The 24,703-nt window shown below is 48.2% G+C and overlaps 2 protein-coding genes across 3 annotated transcripts in view; one reads left to right on the top strand and one right to left on the bottom strand.

The window, feature by feature from the left end:
• The window catches only part of LOC142933991 (microfibril-associated glycoprotein 4-like), a 7,402-nt gene extending 1,530 nt beyond the window's left edge, over positions 1–5,872 (top strand). Inside the window, exons 3-7 of the mRNA XM_076078330.1 lie at positions 1,433–1,588; positions 2,153–2,191; positions 2,306–2,402; positions 3,421–3,588; positions 5,249–5,872. Of these exons, the coding sequence (XP_075934445.1) occupies positions 1,433–1,588; positions 2,153–2,191; positions 2,306–2,402; positions 3,421–3,588; positions 5,249–5,502 (714 nt within the window). The 3' untranslated portion in view covers positions 5,503–5,872. The remainder of the gene's footprint in view (positions 1–1,432; positions 1,589–2,152; positions 2,192–2,305; positions 2,403–3,420; positions 3,589–5,248) is intronic.
• Positions 4,078–24,703, bottom strand: part of LOC142933990 (prolyl 4-hydroxylase subunit alpha-1-like) — a 32,011-nt gene continuing 11,385 nt past the window's right edge. Inside the window, exons 4-15 of one of the 2 annotated variants that reach the window (XM_076078329.1) lie at positions 24,444–24,595; positions 24,203–24,340; positions 14,976–15,221; positions 14,477–14,646; positions 14,223–14,399; positions 13,785–13,855; positions 13,533–13,632; positions 11,522–11,575; positions 11,242–11,307; positions 11,061–11,129; positions 5,936–5,967; positions 4,078–4,796 (exon numbers count right to left, since the gene is read on the bottom strand). In XM_076078329.1, coding sequence (XP_075934444.1) covers positions 4,682–4,796; positions 5,936–5,967; positions 11,061–11,129; positions 11,242–11,307; positions 11,522–11,575; positions 13,533–13,632; positions 13,785–13,855; positions 14,223–14,399; positions 14,477–14,646; positions 14,976–15,221; positions 24,203–24,340; positions 24,444–24,595 — 1,390 coding nt within the window. In that variant the 3' untranslated portion in view covers positions 4,078–4,681. Of the gene's footprint in view, positions 4,797–5,935; positions 5,968–9,040; positions 9,662–10,149; positions 10,247–11,060; positions 11,130–11,241; positions 11,308–11,521; positions 11,576–13,532; positions 13,633–13,784; positions 13,856–14,222; positions 14,400–14,476; positions 14,647–14,975; positions 15,222–24,202; positions 24,341–24,443; positions 24,596–24,703 lie in introns of those variants that run through there. The other variant, XM_076078328.1, reaches the window with a different exon arrangement.

The following is a 24,703-nucleotide window of genomic DNA, read 5'->3' as shown; positions in this document are numbered from 1 at the left end:
TGTGATCAAACTCCGTATAACTAAATAGTTTAGTTGTCTAAACCTAACTAAGTAGTTTTGTTGACTAAACCTAACTAAGTAACTAAGTTGTCTCAACCTAACTAAGTAGTTTAGTTGTCTAAACCTAACTAAGTAGTTTTGTTGTCTCAACCTAACTAAGTAGTTTAGTTGTCTAAACCTAACTAAGTAGTTTAGTTGTCTAAACCTAACCAAGTAGTTTAGTTGTCTAAACCTAACCAAGTAGTTTAGTTGTCTAAACCTAACCAAGTAGTTTAGTTGTCTCAACCTAACTAAGTAACTAAGTTATCTAAACCTAACTAAGTAGTTTTGTTGTCTAAACCTAACTAAGTAGTTTAGTTGTCTAAACCTAACCAAGTAGTTTAGTTGTCTCAACCTAACTAAGTAGTTTAGTTGTCTCAACCTAACTAAGTAACTAAGTTGTCTCAACCTAACTAAGTAGTTTAGTTGTCTAAACCTAACTAAGTCGTTTTGTTGTCTAAACCTAACTAAGTAGTTTTGTTGTCTCAACATAACTAAGTAGTTTAGTTGTCTAAACCTAACCAAGTAGTTTAGTTGTCTCAACCTAACTCAGTAGTTTAGTTGTCTAAACCTAACCAAGTAGTTTAGTTGTCTCAACCTAACTAAGTAACTAAGTTGTCTCAACCTAACTAAGTAGTTTAGTTATCTAAACCTAACTAAGTAGTTTTGTTGTCTAAACCTAACTAAGTAGTTTAGTTGTCTAAACCTAACCAAGTAGTTTAGTTGTCTCAACCTAACTAAGTAGTTTAGTTGTCTCAACCTAACTAAGTAACTAAGTTGTCTCAACCTAACTAAGTAGTTTAGTTGTCTAAACCTAACTAAGTCGTTTTGTTGTCTAAACCTAACTAAGTAGTTTTGTTGTCTCAACCTAACTCAGTAGTTTAGTTGTCTAAACCTAACCAAGTAGTTTAGTTGTCTCAACCTAACTAAGTAGTTTAGTTGTCTCAACCTAACTAAGTAGTTTAGTTGTCTAAACCTAACTAAGTAGTTTTTGTTTCTCACTCCAGAACTAAGAAAGTACCGATAGCAAAACCGCTATCTCTGGACCGCATCAATACTAACAGGTTTTACTCATTTAGAACCAGGTTTCGGGGGGGCATTCCTTATGACAACAGTTATGTAACAAACTTAATTATTTTAACACAAACAATGATCTTTTCCTAACCCTATATAGTTGTGTAAACCTAAAAAGTAAGTAAAGTTAAAGTTCACTCTGAAAAGACATGTAATCATGTAACAAGTAAACTTGAGACGCCTCCCTGACTCGTCCCACACTGACACGAGTTTGAAGCGTCGGGCCGCCGACCAAACGTCAGTATTTGACGAGGTGGGAGGGAGAACGTGTCAGAAGACAAACTGTTAAAAGAGAAAGTTAAATTCAAACTTGTTCCAGCAGGTTTCAGTCGTCCTCCTCCTCCTGGCTCCGCTGTTGATCAGCTGCTACGATCTCATCCAACCACCGGACTGCAGCGACATCCATCGGCAGGACGACAGCCGCCCCAGTGGAGTGTACACCATCTATCCCGCTGGAGAGAGGTCTGCTGTCAAGGTATGCTTCACCTTCACATTTACACCATAAAGTGTTTCTGCCAGATTAGAGGAACTTCCTGATGGCTACTTATTTATAAGAAGTGGACGTAGTCGCTGTGACTTCTCTCATTGGTTTGTGAACTGATGTTTTTAACCATATCTGGACTGAGGAGGAGTGACGTAGAGACGCCGTATACATCTCTGGTAGAGACCTGTCAATCACTGTGTAGCCCCGCCCTAAAGCATCCCCTGCTTTATGGTCTGTCTGACTCTAAATGGACCATAATGTACTAAATGAACATCATGCTGTATTGAAGAAGACTTGAAACTAGAGATTGAGACCATAAACTCATGTTTACAATGTTTACTGAGGTAATAAATCAAGAGAGAAGTAGAGTCATTTTCTCATAGACTTCTATACAACCAGAGGAGTCGCCCCCTGGTGGACACTAGAGAGAATGCAGCTTTAAGTCATGAAGCTTTGACTTCACTCTTTAGTACCGGAGGTTGCTGCCTATATGGACCCTGATCAGTTTTAGGTCCTTGAATAAGGAGGTGTTATGTGTTCTGTGTTTGTGTGTAGGTGTACTGTGACATGCAGTCAGAAGGAGGACGATGGACGGTGAGTATTTACCAAAAGCATGAGCACTTCCAGTCGGACCTTTACAATCAATCACATACCAGTAAAAACCTTGTTGTGTGGAAACTTGAGCTGTCAGATACCCCCCCACCCCAGGTAATCCAGAGGAGGATGGACGGCTCGGTGAACTTCTACAGGCCCTGGGACCAATACAAGTTCGGCTTTGGTAGCGCTGCAGGAGAGTACTGGCTCGGTGAGAAATGAAACCAAACTAAGTCATAACTTCATGCTCAGCCTCAACGGGAACGTTTATTCTATGGTGCCTTAAAGGAGGCTCCGACCGATTGTCGATCCTCAGAATCAGGAGGAGCGATGTAGATTCTGTCCTGGCTGTGGACCAGTGGACCAGCTCTTAACCCTTGCAGGTCTGTTGGAGGTGTCATGGGAGTTTGTCCATCCAGTCTTGGAGAAGGCCTACAACCTCTCTTGTTCACCAGTGAGGGTAAAATGGAGCGTGAGATGGACAGGTGGTTTTCGGTACGGCACCGCTGAGACAGAGGCAAAGCTCTTGATTTAGCAGTCCATCTACGTTCAGACCCTCACTTATAGACATGAGCTTTGGGTTGTGACCCAAAGACTGAGATGGCTGATACAAACAGCCAGAATGATCTCCCTTCGTAGGGAGTCTGGGCTCAGCTTTGGAGATAAGGTGAGGAGTTCAGACATCCAGAGGGAGCTCAGAGTAGAACCGCTGCTCCTTCACGTCTAAAGGGCCAGCTGAGGTGGTTCAACATCTGATCAGGATCCTCCTGGAAGCCTCCCTTTAGAGGTTTTCTGGGCACGTCCAAGTGGTTAAGATGGACCCAGAACACGCTGGACGGTCTATATACCTCGTCTGGTCTAGGAACCTTCGGGGTTCCCAAGGAAGAGCAGGAAAACATTGCTTGGGAGAGGGTTCGCTAGAATACCCCGCTAAGCCTGCGTCCCCCATGAACCGGCCCCAGATAAGAGGAAGATGATGAATGGAACCACGACTTCATGAAACTCAATTTTCATGACAGTACACACATTAAACTCCAGAAATGGGGCTGCGACCAAATTTGGGGCTCAAGTCATTCGATCAGTTTGTTCTTTTCCTGAATTTGAATATCAGACTTTTATTGAATTAGGTAGAAAATGTCAAACTGTGGCCAGTGTGTACACATTCATAAATGTGTGTGTGTGTGTGTGTGTGTGTGTGTGTGTGTGTGTGTGTGTGTGTGTGTTCACAGGTCTTGAGTACATCCACTACCTGACACAGAAACACAACTATGAGCTTCTGGTCGACATGGAGGACTTCAACAGGAAAAAAGTGTTTGCTCGATACTCTCTGTTCTCCGTCGGTACAGAATGTGACGGATTTGTACTGAAAGTATCTGGATTCACCGACGGAGGGGCAGGTGAGTGAGTTGACGTTAGGTCTGTTAGTCCGTAACTGCATGCTCGCATAGCGGCAACTTAACAGTGTGTGAACTGGTAGTTGTGTTAGCTGTTAGCTGTTAGCTGTTAGCTGAACACACTGTCCAAAACAATGAGAGTGAGCTAACTAACGACCAGTGATACACGTAACCACTGGGTCGCAGTGGCGGGCCGTGCTTTTCATACCTGGGCCTTCAGTGCTGTCCTACTACAGTTGAACCACCTCCTAATAACCTCATTATGACGCCACAGCTACGGTTATTATTTGTTTTGTGTAAAAGCCGCATATTCACAGAACACTTCAATATTTGACAGGTGAAATAAAATGTTACATGAAGCTCAACACCTACAAAAACACTAACTGCAGAGTGCAGATACATGAATACATGACGGGATGCTTCGTCATTAACGGACAATGCATATAGTCAAAATCAATGTAATTAACACAATGACAAGAACAAACTCACAAGAACCAGTCACAGATATTTATATGACAACAAAGCAACAAATCAATCCAGCAACACTGCAGCGCTACAACACGTATTCCACCACACACTGAAGAGCACGAGCCATTCAAATATTACACACATCAGAGGGAACAATATTAACCATATCATAAAAACACCACCATAGACAAATGAACACAGTAGTAACGCTACTGCAGATGTAAAAACACAAAAGCACTTCACTTACCAAAGCTGCTGTTCACTTAAAGACAAAGTCCATCCTCCTTTCTTTGATTACAAAGAGTTTAATGACGCAGTTGTACAGAACATCGGTGCGGTTCAGTTCCAGCCAGAGGTCCTCCTGTGAACGTGTTCGTTGAGTTGTAGATCCACTCGGGTCTCTCCAAAAGTTTTCAAAAGCACGTAGCTTGTAAGTGTTCTGTTGTGCTATGGTGTCTTGTTGCTGCCTTGGTTAGCCACCTCAGGTTAGCGTAGCGTAGCTCCAAACAGCAAGATGCTCAGTCGCAAATGAAACGCATTCTTAGCCATAACATGTGCAACGCTTCTCCGACGCTGTCAGCCAGGAATACCGTTGGTACAAATCCTTTTCCATGCTGGGTCAGGGCTGCTAGCTGTGGGGTTGACCGACCCTTTGATACGATGTCCAGCTTTTCTGGAAATGTCCTTCTCCAGAAAGGCGTTGCCAGTAACTCCGCCACCAAATCCGTTCCTCCTCCTTCAGCCTTTGAGTGTTAAAAAAACAAAGCTAGGTAAACAAAACTCTTACTCCTACAAAGTTCTGCGAGCTAGCTTCACAACAGTCACGCTAGCCCACTGACCAATCACACTGCACGTTAATGCTGACGTACTTGTAGGCCAGCTAGAAGGCTCTGGCACGTCAAAGAATACGCCCAACATGTCAAACTAAAGATCTGATTGGTTGAAGACTATGACAGTCAACAATATCGTCCCCATTCACTTAAACTGCAAAGGGATTCACTTGTGAGTCTGAAGGCTGATTGTTGTTAGAGGTACAGCAGTGTGTGTACAAGTAGCTCTGTTAGCTGTTAGCCAAACACACCGTCCAAAACAACACAAGTGAGCAAACTGTTTCCTCCACTGTGTCTCTGGTCTCTGATATTCAAAGTTAATGCTGATTTACAAACACTGTGGTTCTTGTATGTGTTTTCTGTAGGAGACTCCCTGAGTTTTCACAACGAACAGAAGTTCACCACCCTCGACAAAGACCAGGACGAGGATGACAGGAACTGTGCCAGACTATACCTGGGGGCGTTCTGGTACAAGAACTGTCACCATGCAAACCCCAACGGGGTTTATCGTTGGGGGGCTGACGGCACTATCTTTGCTGTTGGAGTGGAGTGGTACAAATGGAAGGGTAATGACTACTCCCTGAAGACCATCAGCATGAAGATCCGTCCTGTGCAATAGATCAGGACCAACGTACAGCAGAACATCAGCTGACCTCTTGTGATCTCTTTCTCTTTCTCTCATTAAACATGTAATCTTAGGTAATCTTAGGTCTTATGTTCCTGAAACTGATCAACAGCACAAGAAACCAGCTGATGGTTTTAAAGTTTGTTACCATCTCAGAAGGGCTCATAATCTTTAAATGGAAACACATTGATAGAATCTGATGAAGTGTAAATCACAGCAGTAACTGCTGAAACCATTTTAAAAGAGGAACATGTGGAGCATGAAGTATAAAACCATGTTTCAGTCCAGGACAGTTAGTAGTTTGGTGGAGGTTTGAAACGCTGATGTGAATCATTATCTGCTGTACGGTGACAATAAACGAGAAGCTGAGCAGAAAGCTGATGTGATGTCTTCACTCTGTCTCCTTGTGTCCGAATTCTGGACTCACCTGGACTCACAAACACTCAGGTAGCATGTCTCCTATCAGCAGAACAAAAAGCAACATAAATGTATGATATTTAATATTCAAGCTGGAAACTTTACATGGAAACAAATGAGAAATAAAACAGGGCTCATCGCTCAGACTGTATCATGACGTCATGTGCAGATAGAAATAAACCTTTTACCGTCATGAGGCGAGTTAACCAACAAGCTAACGAATGGGGAAAGGTGCTTCGACATAACATCAGCGTCATCATGGAAACATAGCAGTACCCGTCTCATTGTGTCTTCACTAAAGAATATTTATTAACAAAAAGATTAACTGCTCCTCATCCTCATCACCATCCCCATCATCATCCTCATCGTCAACATCATCATCCCAATCCTCATCACCATCCTCATCACCATCATCATCATCCTCATCATCACCATCCTCATCATCATCCTCATCATCATCATCATCCCAATCCTCATCCCCATCACCATCCCCATCCTCATCATCCTCATCATCATCCCCATCCCCATCATCATCCCCATCATCATCATCCTCATCCCCATCACCATCCTCATCATCATCATCCCCATCATCATCATCCTCATCCCCATCATCATCCCCATCCCCATCCCCATCCTCATCCCCATCATTATCCTCATCCCATCACCATCATCATCCCCATCACCATCATCATCATCCCCATCAACACCATCCTCATCCTCATCCCCATCACCATCCCCATCATCACCATCCTCATCATCATCCCCATCCTCATCATCCTCATCCCCATCATCATCCCCATCACCATCCTGATCATCATCATCCTCATCCCCATCATCATCCCCATCACCATCCCCATCATCACCATCCTCATCATCATCCCCATCACCATCCTCATCCCCATCATCCTCATCCCCATCCAAATCATCATCCCCATCACCATCCACATCATCATCCCCATCACCATCATCATCCCCATCCCCATCATCATTCCCATCACCATCCACATCCTCATCCCCATCATCATCATCATCATCCCCATCCCCATCATCATTCCCATCACCATCCACATCCTCATCCCCATCATCATCATCATCCCCATCCCCATCATCATTCCCATCCTCATCCCCATCATCATCATCATCCCCATCATCATCACCATCCTCATCATCATCCTCATCCCCATCATCATCCCCATCACCATCCCCATCATCACCATCCTCATCATCATCATCCCCATCATCATTCCCATCACCATCCCCATCACCATCCTCATCCCCATCATCATCCCCATCACCATCCCCATCCTCATCATCCCCATCACCATCCTCATCATCATCCCCATCCTCATCCCCATCAACATCATCATCATCCCCATCCCCATCATCATTCCCATCACCATCCTCATCATCCTCATCCCCATCCCCATCATCATCCCCATCACCATCCCCATCATCACCATCCTCATCATCACCATCCTCATCATCCCCATCCCCATCGTCATCATCCCCATCCCCATCATTCCCATCACCATCCTCATCATCATCCTCATCCCCATCATCATTCCCATCACCATCACCATCCCCATCATCATCCCCATCCCCATCATCATCCCCATCACCATCCCCATCCTCATCATCCCCATCCTCATCATCACCCCCATCCCCATCATCATCCCCATCCCCATCATCACCATCCTCATCATCATCATCCCCATCCCCATCATCATTCCCATCACCATCCTCATCATCACCATCCCCATCACCATCCTCATCATCCCCATCACCATCCTCATCATCATCATCCCAATCACATCCCCATCATCATCCCCATCCCCATCATCATTCCCATCCTCATCCCCATCATCATCATCATCCCCATCATCATCACCATCCTCATCATCATCCTCATCCCCATCATCATCCCCATCACCATCCCCATCATCACCATCCTCATCATCATCATCCCCATCATCATTCCCATCACCATCCCCATCACCATCCTCATCCCCATCATCATCCCCATCACCATCCCCATCCTCATCATCCCCATCACCATCCTCATCATCATCACCATCATCATCCCCATCCTCATCCCCATCAACATCATCATCATCCCCATCCCCATCATCATTCCCATCACCATCCTCATCATCCTCATCCCCATCCCCATCATCATCCCCATCACCATCCCCATCATCACCATCCTCATCATCACCATCCTCATCATCCCCATCGTCATCATCCCCATCCCCATCATTCCCATCACCATCCTCATCATCATCCTCATCCCCATCATCATTCCCATCACCATCACCATCCCCATCATCATCCCCATCCCCATCATCATCCCCATCACCATCCCCATCCTCATCATCCCCATCCTCATCATCACCCCCATCCCCATCATCATCCCCATCCCCATCATCACCATCCTCATCATCATCATCCCCATCCCCATCATCATTCCCATCACCATCCTCATCATCACCATCCCCATCACCATCCTCATCATCCCCATCACCATCCTCATCATCATCATCCCAATCACATCCCCATCATCATCCCCATCCCCATCATCACCATCCTCATCCTCATCATCATCCCCATCACCATCCCCATCATCATCCTCATCCCCATCCCCATCACCATCATCACCATCCTCATCCTCATCATCATCCCCATCACCATCCCCATCCTCATCACCATCCCCATCACCATCCTCATCATCATCACCATCATCATCCTCATCATTCTCACCACCACCTTAATAAACTCTGTTCTACTCTAAAGAGCAGATGTCTGTGATTACTTTGTGTATTGTGATGACGGCTGATATCAAACCTTCACTTTCACTCTGAATGTGTAACAGCACTTTGACTGTTGACATTGTGAGTGAGTATTAATTATCAGTTTATAGTTTGTTATTGGTTCCTGTTCTCAGGGTGGTGCACCGTTATTATTAATAATTGTTAATAATCTTACTGAGATTAATAATTCTATTGATGTCAATAATTTAGTTTTTCATATATGCTGATAACTCAAACACACTCCTTTTCATTCCCAACTAAATACTTCATAAAATACGTGAATGGAAACACGGTGATTGTTGTGTATAAATATTTGGTAAGACACATTTCTTTATTTATTCTGACTAGAAACATATTTTACATTCATCAAAACAATCCTCTGTGTCTCACAAACAACGCGTTTCTTTACGTGATAACGTGGTGGAAAGTAACTAAGTACTTTTACTTCCTGGTTGTGTATTCTGGTTGTAGTCTGCGATCAGGTCATGTGACCAAAAAGACGATCTTTGGAGCGAAGTCACTGAAGATAAACTGAATAAATAAGAGAAGTAGTGGAAGTATAAAGTAGCAGAACATGGGAATACTCTCATAAAGTACAAGTACCAGGAGTTTGTACTTGAGTAAATGTACTTAGTTACATCCCACCTCCTTTAAACTCTCAACAAGGAAAAGATCAAAGGTTTAAAAGTTGATGTTTGAGACGTTTAACAGCTTTAAATTGATATTGACACGATAACTCGTGTTGCGTTCAAGTGACTTCTGTTGTAATTAAGATCAAAGAGGGAAATATGAACTTTAGTGAACTGAATGTGTTTAAATATGAAAGGGAGGAGGAGGAGGAGGAGGAGGAGGAGGAGGTCAGTCCGTCTCCTGGAGGCCACAGCGCCTCCTGAACTCCTGCCCTCGTTCATGGATCCATTTATTGGACACTGCAGACAGACAGAGAGATGAAGATGAAGAAGAGGATGACCGTTAGCGGTTACACACAGGATCGCTAGTGAACGTCGCGCTAACGTGCTAACGGGTTGTGTGTTTTGTGGACCAGAGAATAGAGGACGTGGTCCTGGTTGTTCTCCGTGAGGTGAGCATGAAGAGAGAGAGCTCTGCTCCAGAAAACACACTTCTAAAGGCTCACGAGGTCACTGAGGAGGACGTCTGGCGCCGTGTGCTCTGATTCTTCGGTCAGGCAGTAAACGCACCAGAAAACTTAACTCCAAGTCTTGTTTTTTCAAAATAAAAATCCCCAACGGTCGCTGTATGTTAACAGGAAACCAGGGATGGACCTAATTCTTTCAAAATAAAAGTACCCCCCTCACATAAAGACAGAACTCTGTGGTTTAAATGAGCCGTGTGAATTCAGAATGTTGTCGTATTGATAATATTAATACGTGAATATATAAACGTGTTCTGAACTCACCCCACTTGTTTCCCACCAGAACCGGACAGGCAGCGTGTCGGGTCCGGTAGTCTCCTTCTCCACTGGGATACAGATTATACCAGAACACCGCCGAGCCCTGAAGAGTCATCGTCATCATCATCATCCTCACCATCATCACCCTCATCCTCATCATCATCCTCATCATCACCATCCTCATCATCACCCTCATCATCACCATCCTCATCATCCTCATCCTCACCATCATCATCCTCACCATCACCATCCTCATCATCATTACCATCACCACCATCATTCCCCTCATCCTCACCCTCATCATCCTCACCATCATCACCCTCATCCTCATCATCATCACCCTCATCATCACCAGCCTCATCCTCATCATCCTCACCCTCATCATCATCCTCACCCTCATCATCATCCTTACCCTCATCATCATCACCCTCATCATCCTCACCTTCATCTTCACCCTCATCATCCTCACCCTCATCATCATCACCCTCATCACTCATAAAAGGACGTTTCATCATTTAAAATGAAACATTAAATAACAATAAAATGTACAATATGTGCAGTGACATGCAGAAGTGGTTCTAATTACTCTTAATAATAATAATGGTGAAAAATAACAACACCAATAGATATCAATAGAATACAGTTTATAAGATAATAAACCTGTTAAATATAAGTATTACATCTGTAAAGGCAGACTACACAATAAACTGCACTATTTAATATTGTTTCATATCAAGAGATAAGAACAGAGCAGTCAGAGGACAAGAAAGAATGAGATTTACTGAGAAAGAGTAAATCTTAAATGTTCTGGTTTTATTTATGATAATAAATGTAATATCCTTAAATGTTTCATTATTTCATGAATAAAGACAAAACAAATAGTCGGTTAACTGATGAGGAGAATAATGAAAGTGAACCTTTTTGGGCCAAATAGCAGCTCCTACATCAGTGAAGACGGTGGCGCCCCCTGCTGGTACGTCACTCATCTGCAGGAGGAGACAGAGCCGTAAATATGATTCAATTATCATCAAATAATGATTAATAAACAGAAATAATGAGTAATGATTATTAAATAATGATTTAATAATGATTACTGACGTAAAGCAGCCAGGTAGCGATTCTGTTTCCTGTCCCCAACTCTTCAAAAGCATCTGGTTCATCTTTCTATAAAGAATATAAAATAATATCAATATCACACCAAAACCATGAGAAAGAGACAAACAGGAAGTAAACAACACATTGTTATAAAATAAAAAGGAGAAGCATCCAATGATCAGGGCTGAAAGGTTCATCATTATTATTATTAATATTAATATTATTATATCATCATTATTATCATAAATAAAAGCCCATAGAGTGTCATGATGATTTAATTTACCCGTCCAAAGTCATAGTGAGGCTCGTACTGTCCTCCCACTCCGTAGTTAGCCACCTGCAGCCGACAAAGACAAAGAGAAGAAGAAGAGATGACAAAGACAAGGAGAAGAAGAAGAGCCGACAAAGACAAAGAGAAGAAGAAGAGTCGACAAAGACAAGGAGAAGAAGAAGAGCCGACAAAGACAAGGAGAAGAAGAAGAGCCGACAAAGACAAGGAGAAGAAGAAGAGCCGACAAAGACAAGGAGAAGAAGAAGAGACGACAAAGACAAGGAGAAGAAGAAGAGACGACAAAGACAAGGAGAAGAAGAAGAGCCGACAAAGACAAAGAGAAGAAGAAGAGACGACAAAGACAAGGAGAAGAAGAAGAGCCGACAAAGACAAAGAGAAGAAGAAGAGCCGACAAAGACAAGGAGAAGAAGAAGAGACGACAAAGACAAAGAGAAGAAGAAGAGTCGACAAAGACAAGGAGAAGAAGAAGAGCCGACAAAGACAAAGAGAAGAAGAGACGACAAAGACAAGGAGAAGAAGAAGAGCCGACAAAGACAAAGAGAAGAAGAAGAGCCGACAAAGACAAGGAGAAGAAGAAGAGCCGACAAAGACAAAGAGAAGAAGAAGAGTCGACAAAGACAAGGAGAAGAAGAAGAGCCGACAAAGACAAAGAGAAGAAGAAGAGACGACAAAGACAAGGAGAAGAAGAAGAGACGACAAAGACAAGGAGAAGAAGAAGAGACGACAAAGACAAGGAGAAGAAGAAGAGTCGACAAAGACAAAGAGAAGAAGAAGAGCCGACAAAGACAAAGAGAAGAGACGACAAAGACAAAGAGAAGAAGAAGAGACGACAAAGACAAGGAGAAGAAGAAGAGCCGACAAAGACAAAGAGAAGAAGAAGAGACGACAAAGACAAGGAGAAGAAGAAGAGACGACAAAGACAAGGAGAAGAAGAAGAGACGACAAAGACAAGGAGAAGAAGAAGAGTCGACAAAGACAAAGAGAAGAAGAAGAGCCGACAAAGACAAAGAGAAGAGACGACAAAGACAAAGAGAAGAAGAAGAGACGACAAAGACAAAGAGAAGAAGAAGAGACGACAAAGACAAGGAGAAGAAGAAGAGACGACAAAGACAAAGAGAAGAAGAAGAAGAGACGACAAAGACAAAGAGAAGAAGAGACGACAAAGACAAAGAGAAGAAGAAGAAGAGACAAAGACAAAGAGAAGAAAAAGAGCCGACAAAGAGAAGAAGAAGAGACGACAAAGACAAAGAGAAGAAGAAGAGATGACAAAGACAAAGAGAAGAAGAGACGACAAAGACAAGGAGAAGAAGAGACGACAAAGACAAAGAGAAGAAGAAGAGACGACAAAGACAAAGAGAAGAAGAAGAGACGACAAAGACAAAGAGAAGAAGAGACGACAAAGACAAAGAGAAGAAGAAGAGTCGACAAAGACAAAGAGAAGAAGAAGAGACGACAAAGACAAGGAGAAGAAGAGACGACAAAGACAAAGAGAAGAAGAAGAGCCGACAAAGACAAGGAGAAGAAGAAGAGACGACAAAGACAAAGAGAAGAAGAAGAGACGACAAAGACAAAGAGAAGAAGAATAGTCGACAAAGACAAAGAGAAGAAGAAGAGACGACAAAGACAAGGAGAAGAAGAGACGACAAAGACAAAGAGAAGAAGAAGAGCCGACAAAGAAAAGGAGAAGAAGAGACGACAAAGACAAAGAGAAGACACGACAAAGACAAAGAGAAGAAGAGCCGACAAAGACAAGGAGAAGAAGAAGAGTCGACAAAGACAAAGAGGAGAAGAAGAGACGACAAAGAGAAGAAGAAGAGCATACAGGAACATTTAATACACAGTCACGTTACATTTAGGGTTCCATTCAAATATAATGTTCACTCTAGATCTGGTCCATGTGTTTTGTGTCTGCATGACAGTAATAATAATAATAATAATATCCTCCTCCTCTTCCTCCTCTTCCTCTTCTTCCTCCTCCTCCTCCCCTCCTCCTCCTGCTTACCTGCAGCTCCTCTGCCGTGGTGACGTCCAGGCCGGTGACGTCCTGGATCCTCTGGTTGATCTGGTCGACCACCGGGTGTTCAAAGGCCCCGAGCCAAGCACTGAGGGGGGTGGGAGGAGACAGGAGGGAGGAGACAGGAGACAGGAGGGAGGACACTTAATAACATGACCGACGTTAATGCTGAAGAGTTATTGAGCAGAAGGAGGTGCAGAGAAATATATATAGAGACAGACGTCTCCCTGCATGTGTCACCTCTTACTGATGCGGTAGTGGGCCGTCTCCAGAACACCGGTTACCGGGTTGGAGATGGTGGCTCGACGCAGCTGTGGACACGTAGAGACCTGTCAATCACCGTGTAGCCCCGCCCCTAAAGCGTACCCTGCTTTATGGTCTATTAGAGACCTGTCATTCACTGTGTAGCCCCGCCCTAAAGCATCCGCCGCTTTATGGTCTGTTTGACTCTAAATGGACCATAATGTACTAAATGAACATCATGCTGTATTGAAGAAGACTTGAAACTAGAGATTGAGACCATAAACTCATGTTTACAATGTTTACTGAGGTAATAAATCAAGAGAGAAGTAGAGTCATTTTCTCATAGACATCTATACAACCAGAGGAGTCGCCGCCTGGTGGACACTAGAGAGGATGCAGCTACAAACATCTGGATCTCTCCACAGGTGAACTCACCCTGGGTTTGGCGAGCTCTTTCACTTTCTCTATCTCTGCGTCCGACACGATGTCGTGGTACCGGACGATGTGAGGTCGGTCCCACTCGTCCTCCTGCTTCACCGGACCGATCACGTATTTCGGGTGGCGGTCGTTGTCGTGGTAACGGCAGAAGAGGCGGCTCCACCTGCGAGGAGTCTGAAAGAGGAAACGGCATCAGGATGACGAGGAGGAAGAGGAAGTGTGTGTGTGTTTCACCGTGAGCGTCTCCTCACCATCTTCAGGCCCTCGCCGCGACACAGCTGCTCGTACTTCTTCCTCTCTGGAAGGTAGTCGGGGGGGCGACCCCGGATCTCCGTCCTCCTCCCCCCTTCCTCCCCCTTCTGTTTGTCCAGCTGGAACTCAAAGTACTTCAGGTTCCCCATGGCTCTCTGGTGTGTCGGGTCTAACGGGGACATTCATAATCCGTCATGACATAAAGACAGGAAGTCAGTCAATCAGACAGGAAGTCAGTCAGACAGACAAGAAGTTAGTCAGACAGACAGGAAGTCAGTCAGTCAGACAGGAAGTCAGTCAGACAGACAGGAAGTCAGTCAGACAGACAGGACATCAGTCAGACAGTAGATCAGTCAGACAGGAAGTCAGTCAGACAGTAGATCAGTCAGACAGGAAGTCAGTCAGTCAGGAAGTCAGTCAGACAGGAAGAACTAAAGGGTGGAGAATGGGATTGGGCCTCAGACAGAAACAGACTGTCATGTGACTCATGTGACTCACCAAGCTCCAGCAGCCTGCGGGTGAAGCCCAGCGCCGGCTCCAGCGCCCCCTGCTGGTAGACGGAGTAGCTCAGGTAGTCCAGGACGGTGACGGCGTCCACGGAGCCGGAGGTCTCGCCTTCATCCAGCTGCCTCAGGGCCTGGAGCATCCACAGATCCGTGTGGTAGTAGTCCGCCTCCGAGTACGCCACCTTGCCGAGGTCGTAGCAGTCGTCCGCGGTCAGAGCGCTCCGGTGGGACGAGGAGCCTGAGGACGAGACGTCTGTTTTGTGAGCTCCTCAGAGAAACTATCACTAGTCATGATTGATTCATCTGAGACCAACAGTCATGTGACAACAAGGAGGAGACACTTTGACTGAACCTCAGGAAGTGAACACAGAGAGGAGAGGAGAGGAGAGAGGAGAGAGGAGAGAGCAGAGGAGAGGAGAGGGGAGGAGAGAAGAGGGGAGAGAAGAGAGAGGGGAGGAGAGGAGAGAGGAGAGGAGAGAGCAGAGGAGAGGAGAGGGGAGGAGAGGAGAGAGAAGAGGAGAGGAGAGAGAGGAGAGGAGAGGAGAGGAGAGGAGAGGGGAGGGGAGGGGAGGGGAGAGAAGAGAGAGGAGAGGAGAGAGGAGAGAGCAGAGGAGAGGAGAGGGGAGGGGAGAGGAGAGGAGAGAGGAGAGAGGAGAGAGGAGAGAGGAGAGGAGAGGAGAGGAGAGGGGAGGGGAGGGGAGAGAAGAGAGAGGAGAGGAGAGGAGAGAGGAGAGAGCAGAGGAGAGGAGAGAGGAGAGGAGAGAGCAGAGGAGAGGAGAGGGGAGGGGAGAGGAGAGGAGAGAGGAGAGAGGAGAGGAGAGGAGAGGAGAGGGGAGGGGAGGGGAGAGAAGAGAAGAGAGAGGAGAGGAGAGGAGAGAGGAGAGAGCAGAGGAGAGGAGAGGAGAGAGGAGAGGAGAGGAGAGGGGAGGGGAGAGGAGAGGAGAGAGGAGAGAGGAGAGGAGAGGAGAGGAGAGGGGAGGGGAGGGGAGAGAAGAGAGAGGAGAGGAGAGGAGAGAGGAGAGAGCAGAGGAGAGGAGAGGAGAGAGGAGAGGAGAGGAGAGAGGAGAGGGGAGAGGTTTGGTTTTTAAAATCCTTTTATTTCACTATTGCAGTGAAAACCAGAAACACGCTAAATCATCACTTAATAATCAGAAAATCAATAAAATAAAACAAATAACCAAAAACAAAGCACCAAAGAACAAATAAACAATCAATTTCAATGATCAATATGTTCAGAAGTTCACCACCAGCTCTCCACCAGCACCCACTGAGCATAAAATGCTCCCAGTAGTCCATCTGTCCCTGAAGGCCTGTAAATTGTCCACTGTCTGGTAGTAGGTGTGTTCCACCCTGAGTCGGGCTTTCAACAGTCCCTCCATAACTTTCACCGGATCTTCTCTACCGGCACCCCGCGCCCGATTCTTCCGTGTCAACCAGATGGCCAACTTGGCAGAACCAGATAAAAAGTTTACCATTGTATGGACAGCCTTCTGTTTTGAGCAGTATTTTGGACCGAAGATGAACAACATGAAAGAAAACACCTGTCCAAGACCCTGAAACCATCTTTTTAACCGTTCAAAGAGTGCTGAGAGCCGAGGACACTGAACAAACAAGTGTTCCAGGGTCTCAGTCTGACCGCAGAAATAACACTCCTCCCCAATTTGTGGATCCAGGTGTGCCCGGTATCTGTTGGTGGCTATAGCTCCATGTACAACCCTCCACTGGAGGTCTGCTGTCCGTTTTTCAACGGGCAGCTTGTACATGCACCTCCAGCTGCCTCTCGGGGAAGAACCTGGGCCAAAGAACTCGGTCCACCTCGACTCTGTCAACCCTGCCAGAGAGCGGAGGTTCACAACCTTTACACAGATTTCATAGATAGCTTTTTTCTCTACTGCCTGAAACTTGTCCAGGTGAGGGGTTGTGAACGTCAGCAGCTTGTTTCCTCCCCCCTGCCAGTCCCCCACCGCTGGGGCAATGAGCAGAGTGGGGGGGGGTGTACTCACTCTCTTCATCCCATTGGTCAGACAGAGTACAGTTTCCTGCAACTGCTCTCAGGCGTTGTGGCAGGGCGGCACAGACCTCCTCCACTATTCTATTGGTCAACCTGACAGACGTGATGTTAGTGTTCTGTCTGAAGGTGACCATAGATGCTGCTGTTAATGACATCTTCACCAAATGTCCCAGTTTAGTGCAGCCGGCTTCTCTCAGACGCGTTCTTAGGCTGGCAGACTGCAGCGTTTGGGTTCTAATGAAGCTGTTGAAGAACAAAGGTTCCTCCAGCAGCCACACACCCGGAGTCTCATCAGCTTTACGTGAAATGTTAAAAATCTGCCACGCCTGCAGAACAGAGCCGTAGAACGGCGTCAGCCCGGCCAAGTCCACTTCCTCAGGTTGTAGGAGAAAGAGCTGCTTATCATATCCCAACCGCCCAGCTCTCCTCAGCAGCAGTCGAGCCGTGTCCATCCAGCTGGGGCCACAGCCATAGAGCAGCTTCCGTGCAGTCCGGAGTCTGAAAGAGGCGATCCTGGACTGGATATCGATGAGACCCTGCCCCCCCTCTGCCACAGGCAGATAGAGAGCTGCTGCACGAACCCAGTGCCGGCCGGACCAGAAGAAGTCCACGACAGACCTCTGTATCTCTGCTATGAGGCCTCCAGGTGGCGTCAGAGCGATGAGTCTGTGCCACAGAGTCGAGGCAACCAAGTTATTAGCAACCAGAACTCTTCCCCTATATGACAACTGGGGTAGTAACCATCTCCACCTAGAGAACCGAGCACACACCTTCTCCTTAACTCCCTCCCAGTTCTTTTTCTCAAAAACCTCAGAGCCCAAAAACACACCCAGCACTTTTAGACCTTCTTTTCCCCACTGAAGACCTCCAGGCAGATGAGGCACCGTCTGATGTCTCCACTGTCCCACCAATAAAGCTTCAGATTTTTCCCAGTTCACCCGTGCAGATGAAGCCCTCTCATAAAGAGACAAAACATCCTGCAGACATAGAACATCTCCCTGGTCCCTAATGAAGATGTTTACATCATCAGCATACGCAGACACAGCGAGGGGACTACAAAGACTGGAGGACCCAGGCAGTGACAGACCACTGAGCCGACTTCTCAGCCTGCACAACAGAGGCTCAAAAGCGAGGCTGTATAGTTGCCCTGAGATAGGACAACCCTGCCTTATCCCTCGCCGTACAGGGATCGGTCGACTCAGGCCAGCTCCCATTTTTACCATACATTCAGCACCCCTGTACAGCAAACCCACCCAAGCCAAGAACCCATCACCAAGCCCAAAAGCCCTGAGTGCAGAAAACAGATATGCGTGACCCACCCTGTCGAAAGCCTTCTCCTGGTCTAGTGAGACAATACCAACATCTACATCGTGGAATTTACATACATCAAGCACATCACGGATGAGAAAGATATTGTCCATAACTGTTCTATCTGGGATACAGTAGGTTTGGTCGCTATTTACAACCACTTCCAGGTAGTCTCTTAGTCTGTTAGATAAGGCTCTGGAAAGCACCTTATAGTCTGTGCAAAGCAGGGCCACTGGTCTCCAGTTCTTAAGAAGGGCCAAGTCGCCCTTCTTCGGCAGCAGAGAGAGAACTGCCCGCTGGCATGAAACAGGAAGTGATCCTGTTTTAAAACATTCCATCAAAACAGAGTGTAAGTCAGAACCGATAATGTTCCAGAATTTCTTAAAGAAATCCGAGGAGAGACCGTCGATTCCCGGAGTCTTTCCTGAAGCCATCTGGTTCACTGCAACCGTCAGCTCCTCCAGCGTCAGCTCTCCGTCCAGCATATCCCTCTCTGCTGGACTGAGCTGGGGAAGACCCTCCAGGAGCTCCCTACTGCTCTCCGTACAGGATTGCTCTTCCCCAAAAAGAGCAGCGTAGAAGCCCACGGCATGGGTCCTCATCTCCCTCTGGTCAGTGGTTATCCTGCCTCCTGGGAGCTTCAGACAGGTCATCCGCTTCCTCTGCGCCACCGATCTCTCCAGGTTGAAGAAAAACGAGCTTGGGGCATCCATGTCCTTCAACTTGAGGAAACGGGACCTGACCAGAGCTCCTTTCACTCTCTCTTGCAGGAAGGAGCTCAACTCCAACCTCCTCTCCTTCAGCAGTTGGCCCACACCGGGATCTGGGTCTCTCTGGAAGCCCTCCTCAATGATCTTTATGTTGGCTTCAAGGTCTTTAACAGCAGACTTGATTATAGCGGTGGCGTTTGAGGTGTACTGCTGGCAGAACACACGGATCTGTGCTTTTCCGACCTCCCACCACTGTTTCAGAGAACTGAAACGAACTTTTTCAGTTTTCCACTGCTGCCAAAGAACCCCAAAGCTCTGACAAAAAGTGCTGTCCTGTAGAAGTTTATTATTAAAATGCCAGTAGGAGCTAACCCTTTCACCTGGTGAGGTTATCAAGCCTAAACTGACGAGGTGGTGATCAGAGAACCCAACTGGACTGATTGTGCTGTTCTTCAGTCTGGAACTGAGACTGCGAGAGATGTAAATTCTGTCCAGCCTGGCTGCACTAATCCTGTCGTTGCTGACTCTAACCCAAGTGTACTGTCTGTTTAGTGGGTGTTTTATTCTCCACGTGTCCAACAGATCTAAGTGTGTGATGACGTTGTGGAGACTCTGAGCTGACTGCGGGTGTGGTTCCTCACTATTCCGGTCTATGGTGAAGTCTAGAGTACAGTTAAAATCCCCTCCGATGATCAGTTGCTCCTGATGGCAGCTCTGCAGTTCGTTTTGCAGCGTAGTAAAGAAGCGTGCTCTTTCTGACCCCTGATTCGGTGCATATATGTTCACGAAGCAGTAAAGCGAGCTCTCTATCTCTGCCCTCACCATCAGCAAACGACCCTTCACCACCTCAGTGACTGACAGGACGGTTGCATTAGCTGCTGTTCTAAACAGCACGGCTACCCCGGCACTAAGATTGGTGCCGTGGCTCAGGGTGCATGAGCCCTCCCACCATAAACCCCAGTCTACTTCATCTGATGGAATGGTGTGAGTTTCTTGCAAAAAGAGGATGTCCAACCTTTTTTGATTTACAACCTCCTGTATTAATGCTCTTTTATGCCCGTCCCGCCCACCATTGATGTTTAAAGACCCTAAATTGAAGCTCTGCATAGAAAGGTCAGAGGATGGAAGGAGGTAAGACAAGATAAGAAGTAAGCAGTGGAAAGTGGAAAACCCCGTGTGACACATGATCATGTTAAACTGTCTTAGTTTTTTGAACTCTTCCACGCCGCGGGAGCCTCCGCGGCCGCGGGAGCCTCCGCGGCACCAGCGGGAGCCGCCGCGGCACCTGCGGGAGCCGCCGCGGCACCAGCGGGAGCCGCCGCGGCACCAGCGGGAGCCTCCGCGGCACCAGCGGGAGCCGCTGCGGCACCTGCGGGAGCCGCCGCGGCACCAGCGGGAGCCTCCGCGGCACCAGGCTCCGCCTCCGCGCTTCTCTGCCGCTTGTGCGGACACGCGAAGCGTTTGTGTCCTACATCTCCACACTCAAAGCATTTGATCTGTCCCGAGCTAGCGTACACCATGTATGAACCCTCCCCGTGTTTAACCCTGAAGGACACCTCCAGTGTTTGTGTAGGTGACTCCAGGAACATGAAGACCTGCCGCCTAAGAGACAGCACGTGCTTCAGTTTGGGATCCTTACACCCCAAACTGACTGTTTTAAATCCGCTGGCAAACTTTCCAAACCTGCGCAGCTCATTTTCTAACAGCTCGTTCGGTATAAACGGCGGAACACCGGACACGGTGATCCGCGTAGAGGGCACTGAGAGCGGAGAGACCTGCACGAAGCTGTCCCTGATAAACACGCCGCTCTCTATCAGGTTGTGGACATAAGCCTCGCTCGCCACGAACACAACCACAGCTTTATTCATCCGAGATGCAAAGGAGAGTTTGTCATGTCCCACCTGCTCTCCGACAGCCAGCAGCACCTCCTCTACTGACACGCTGCTATCCGGTGGAACTACCCGGACTCCCTGCCGGATTGACGGGCGTGGCGTCTCGGAGGACGCCATCCTCCCGAACAACACCAAACACCACTAATCACACGTTCTGCCGATAAATACACTGCTCAGTATCTCACCTGATCACGTGCAGAGACAGAAGAACAGAGGAACAAATCCCAAAGCAGCGAAAACACATTCAAACCTCCGCGACACTCTCACGTCCACCACTCACACTCACACGCAACCGGAAACGGAAACAGAGGAGAGAGGAGAGGAGAGGAGAGGGGAGAGAAGAGAGAGGAGAGGAGAGGGGAGGGGAGGGGAGGGGAGAGAAGAGAGAGGAGAGGAGAGGAGAGGAGAGGAGAGGGGAGAGAAGAGAGAGGAGAGGGGAGGAGAGGAGAGAGGAGAGAGGAGAGAGGAGAGGAGAGGGGAGAGAAGAGAGAGGAGAGGAGAGGAGAGGAGAGAGGAGAGGGGAGAGAAGAGAGAAGAGAGAAGAGAGAGGAGAGGAGAGGAGAGGGGAGGGGAGAGGAGAGAGAAGAGAGAAGAGAGAGGAGAGGAGAGGAGAGGAGAGGAGAGAGGAGAGGAGAGGGGAGAGAAGAGAGAGGAGAGGAGAGGAGAGGAGAGAGGAGAGGGGAGAGAAGAGAGAAGAGAGAAGAGAGAGGAGAGGAGAGGAGAGGAGAGGAGAGAGGAGAGGAGAGGGGAGAGAAGAGAGAGGAGAGGAGAGGAGAGGAGAGAGGAGAGGGGAGAGAAGAGAGAAGAGAGAAGAGAGAGGAGAGGAGAGGAGAGGGGAGGGGAGAGGAGAGGAGAGAGGAGAGAGGAGAGGAGAGGGGAGAGAAGAGAGAGGAGAGGAGAGGAGAGGAGAGGAGAGGAGAGAGGAGAGAGGAGAGGGGAGAGAAGAGAGAAGAGAGAGGAGAGGAGAGGGGAGGGGAGGGGAGAGAAGAGAGAGGAGAGGAGAGGGGAGGGGAGAGGAGAGGGGAGGAGAGGAGAGAGGAGAGGAGGGGAGAGAGAGGAGAGGAGAGGAGAGGAGAGAGGAGAGGAGAGAGGAGAGAAGAGAGAAGAGAGAGGAGAGGAGAGGGGAGGGGAGGGGAGGGGAGAGAAGAGAGAGGAGAGGAGAGGAGAGGAGAGGAGAGAGGGGAGAGAAGAGAGAAGAGAGAGGAGAGGAGAGGGGAGGGGAGGGGAGAGAAGAGAGAGGAGAGGAGAGGAGAGGGGAGGGGAGAGGAGAGGAGAGGAGAGGGGAGGAGAGGAGAGAGGAGAGGAGAGGAGAGGAGGGGAGAGAGGAGAGAGGAGAGGAGAGGAGAGAGGAGAGAGCAGAGGAGAGGGGAGAGGAGAGGAGAGGAGAGGAGAGGAGAGGAGAGAGGAGAGGGGAGAGAAGAGAGAGGAGAGGAGAGGGGAGGGGAGGGGAGAGAAGAGAGAGGAGAGGAGAGGAGAGAGGAGAGAGCAGAGGAGAGGAGAGGAGAGGGGAGAGGAGAGGAGAGGAGAGAGGAGAGGGGAGAGAAGAGAGAGGAGAGGAGCGGAGAGGAGAGAGGAGAGAGCAGAGGAGAGGGGAGAGGAGAGGAGAGGAGAGGAGAGAGGAGAGGAGAGGGGAGAGAAGAGAGAGGAGAGGAGAGGAGAGGAGAGAGGAGAGGGGAGAGAAGAGAGAAGAGAGAGGAGAGGAGAGGAGAGGGGAGGGGAGAGGAGAGGAGAGAGGAGAGAGGAGAGGAGAGGGGTGAGAGAGAGAGAGGGAGAGGAGAGGAGAGGAGAGGAGGAGAGGAGAGGTGAGGGGAGAGAAGAGAGAGAGAGAGGAGAGGAGAGGGGTGGGGAGGGAGAGAGAGAGAGTGGAGAGGGTGAGGGGAGGGAGAGGGGAGGTGAGGAGAGTGGTGTGGGGAGGGGTGGTGAGGAGAGGAGAGGAGAGAGGAGGAGAGAGGAGAGAGAGAGAGAGAGTGGTGTGGTGAGGGTGGGGAGGGGGAGGTGGAGTGAGAGGAGAGGAGAGGAGAGGGAGGAGAGGTGAGAGGGAGGAGAGAGAGAGGGGAGAGGGAGGGGAGAGGGGAGGGGAGGAGAGAGAGGAGAGGGAGAGGGGAGAGGGGAGGGGAGAGGAGAGGAGGAGGAGGGGGAGGAGAGGAGAGAGGAGTGGAGGGGAGAGGAGGGGAGAGAGGAGGAGGAGAGGAGAGGAGAGGAGAGGGGAGGGGAGGGGAGAGAAGAGAGAGGAGAGGAGCGGAGAGGAGAGAGGAGAGAGCAGTGGAGAGGAGAGGAGAGGAGAGGAGAGAGGAGAGGGAGAGAAGAGGAGTGGAGGAGAGGAGAGGAGAGAGGTGAGGGGAGAGAGAGGAGGAGAGGTGAGGGGAGGGGAGTGTGGAGTGAGGAGAGGAGAGGGAGAGGAGAGGGAGGAGAGTGAGAGGAGAGGAGAGGAGAGGAGAGGTGAGAGGAGAGGGAGAGAGTGAGGAGAGGAGAGGGGAGGAGAGAGGAGGAGGAGAGGAGAGGGAGAGGTGGAGAGAAGAGAGTAGAGTGAGGAGTGAGGAGAGAGGAGAGGAGAGGGGAGAGAAGAGAGAGGAGAGGAGAGGGGAGGGGAGAGGAGAGGGGAGAGAAGAGAGAGGAGAGGAGAGGGGAGGAGAGAGGAGAGAGGAGAGGAGAGGGGAGAGAAGAGAGAAGAGAGGAGAGGGGAGGAGAGAGGAGAGAGGAGAGGAGAGGGAGAGAAGAGAGAAGAGAGAGGAGAGGAGAGGAGAGAGGAGAGGAGAGGGGAGAGAAGAGAGAGGAGAGGAGAGGGGAGGGGAGGGGAGAGAAGAGAGAGAGGAGAGGAGAGGAGAGAGGAGAGAGGGAGGAGAGGAGAGGAGAGGGGAGAGAAGAGAGAAGAGAGAGGAGAGGAGAGGAGAGGAGAGGAGAGGAGAGGAGAGGAGAGAGGAGAGGAGAGGGGAGAGAAGAGAGAGGAGAGGAGAGGAGAGGGGAGAGAAGAGAGAAGAGGAGAGGAGAGGCTGAAACATGTGAATAGCTCATTATATATAAAATTTTAGAGACTCGATTTCTTTCCCCAACATTGGAAACACTCATTAACACTTGGAGAAATGTTGGATATCTAGATTCAATTGTTTTCCAACTTTTGTAAAATAAATGATCAAAGGAATTCAACTTTTATGTACGATTGATGTCATCATAACGGAGTTATTCTCATTAAAGTCATGTTCTAGTTCTCTCTACTTCTAGTCATGATGGTTCTGTTTCCATAGAGGAGCAGGACTTTTATTTTGAAAATCAGGACCACAGAGAGAGAGGATGAGGATACCTGGCAGCGCTCCGGTGGACATGGTGTTGGTGTCCAGCTGGTAGGTGTCCAGCAGCCTCGTCAGAGCTTTGGCGGCTCCGGTCTGGTCGTCGTCGTTGGGGAAGTGCTGCCTCTGGATGGTGAAGTTAGAGATGAACGCTGTAAAGACAAAAAACACCACAGAAGAAGAGCGGTGGGTCGTCTGTGGCTTGGACACGGTCGGAGGACGTGAATCCTGTGTGTGTGTGTGTGTGTGTGTTACCATCAGACATGTCAGACAGCACCAGGCTCTCCAGCTCTTTCCACTCCGTGTTCAGTCTCTTAATCAGCTTGAAGGCGTTCACAGGGTGTCCCAGGTAACCCTCGGGGTCCTGGAGGGCCACCGAGGAGAGGAGGTCCAGTCTGTCTGCCCATCTGAGGACACATGCACACACACACACACACACCCACACACACACACACACATTTAAAAACCTGGTTATAAACGTTAACGTCTCAGTGTGGACAGAGATGGTCTTCAGC

Source organism: Anarhichas minor, unplaced genomic scaffold (genome assembly GCF_050575085.1).
Source record: "Anarhichas minor isolate MPS153535 unplaced genomic scaffold, ASM5057508v1 ptg000065l, whole genome shotgun sequence".
NCBI lineage: Eukaryota > Metazoa > Chordata > Actinopteri > Perciformes > Anarhichadidae > Anarhichas > Anarhichas minor.
Note: the sequence above shows the minus strand (reverse complement) of the source record. Positions and strands in the feature narration are given on the sequence as shown.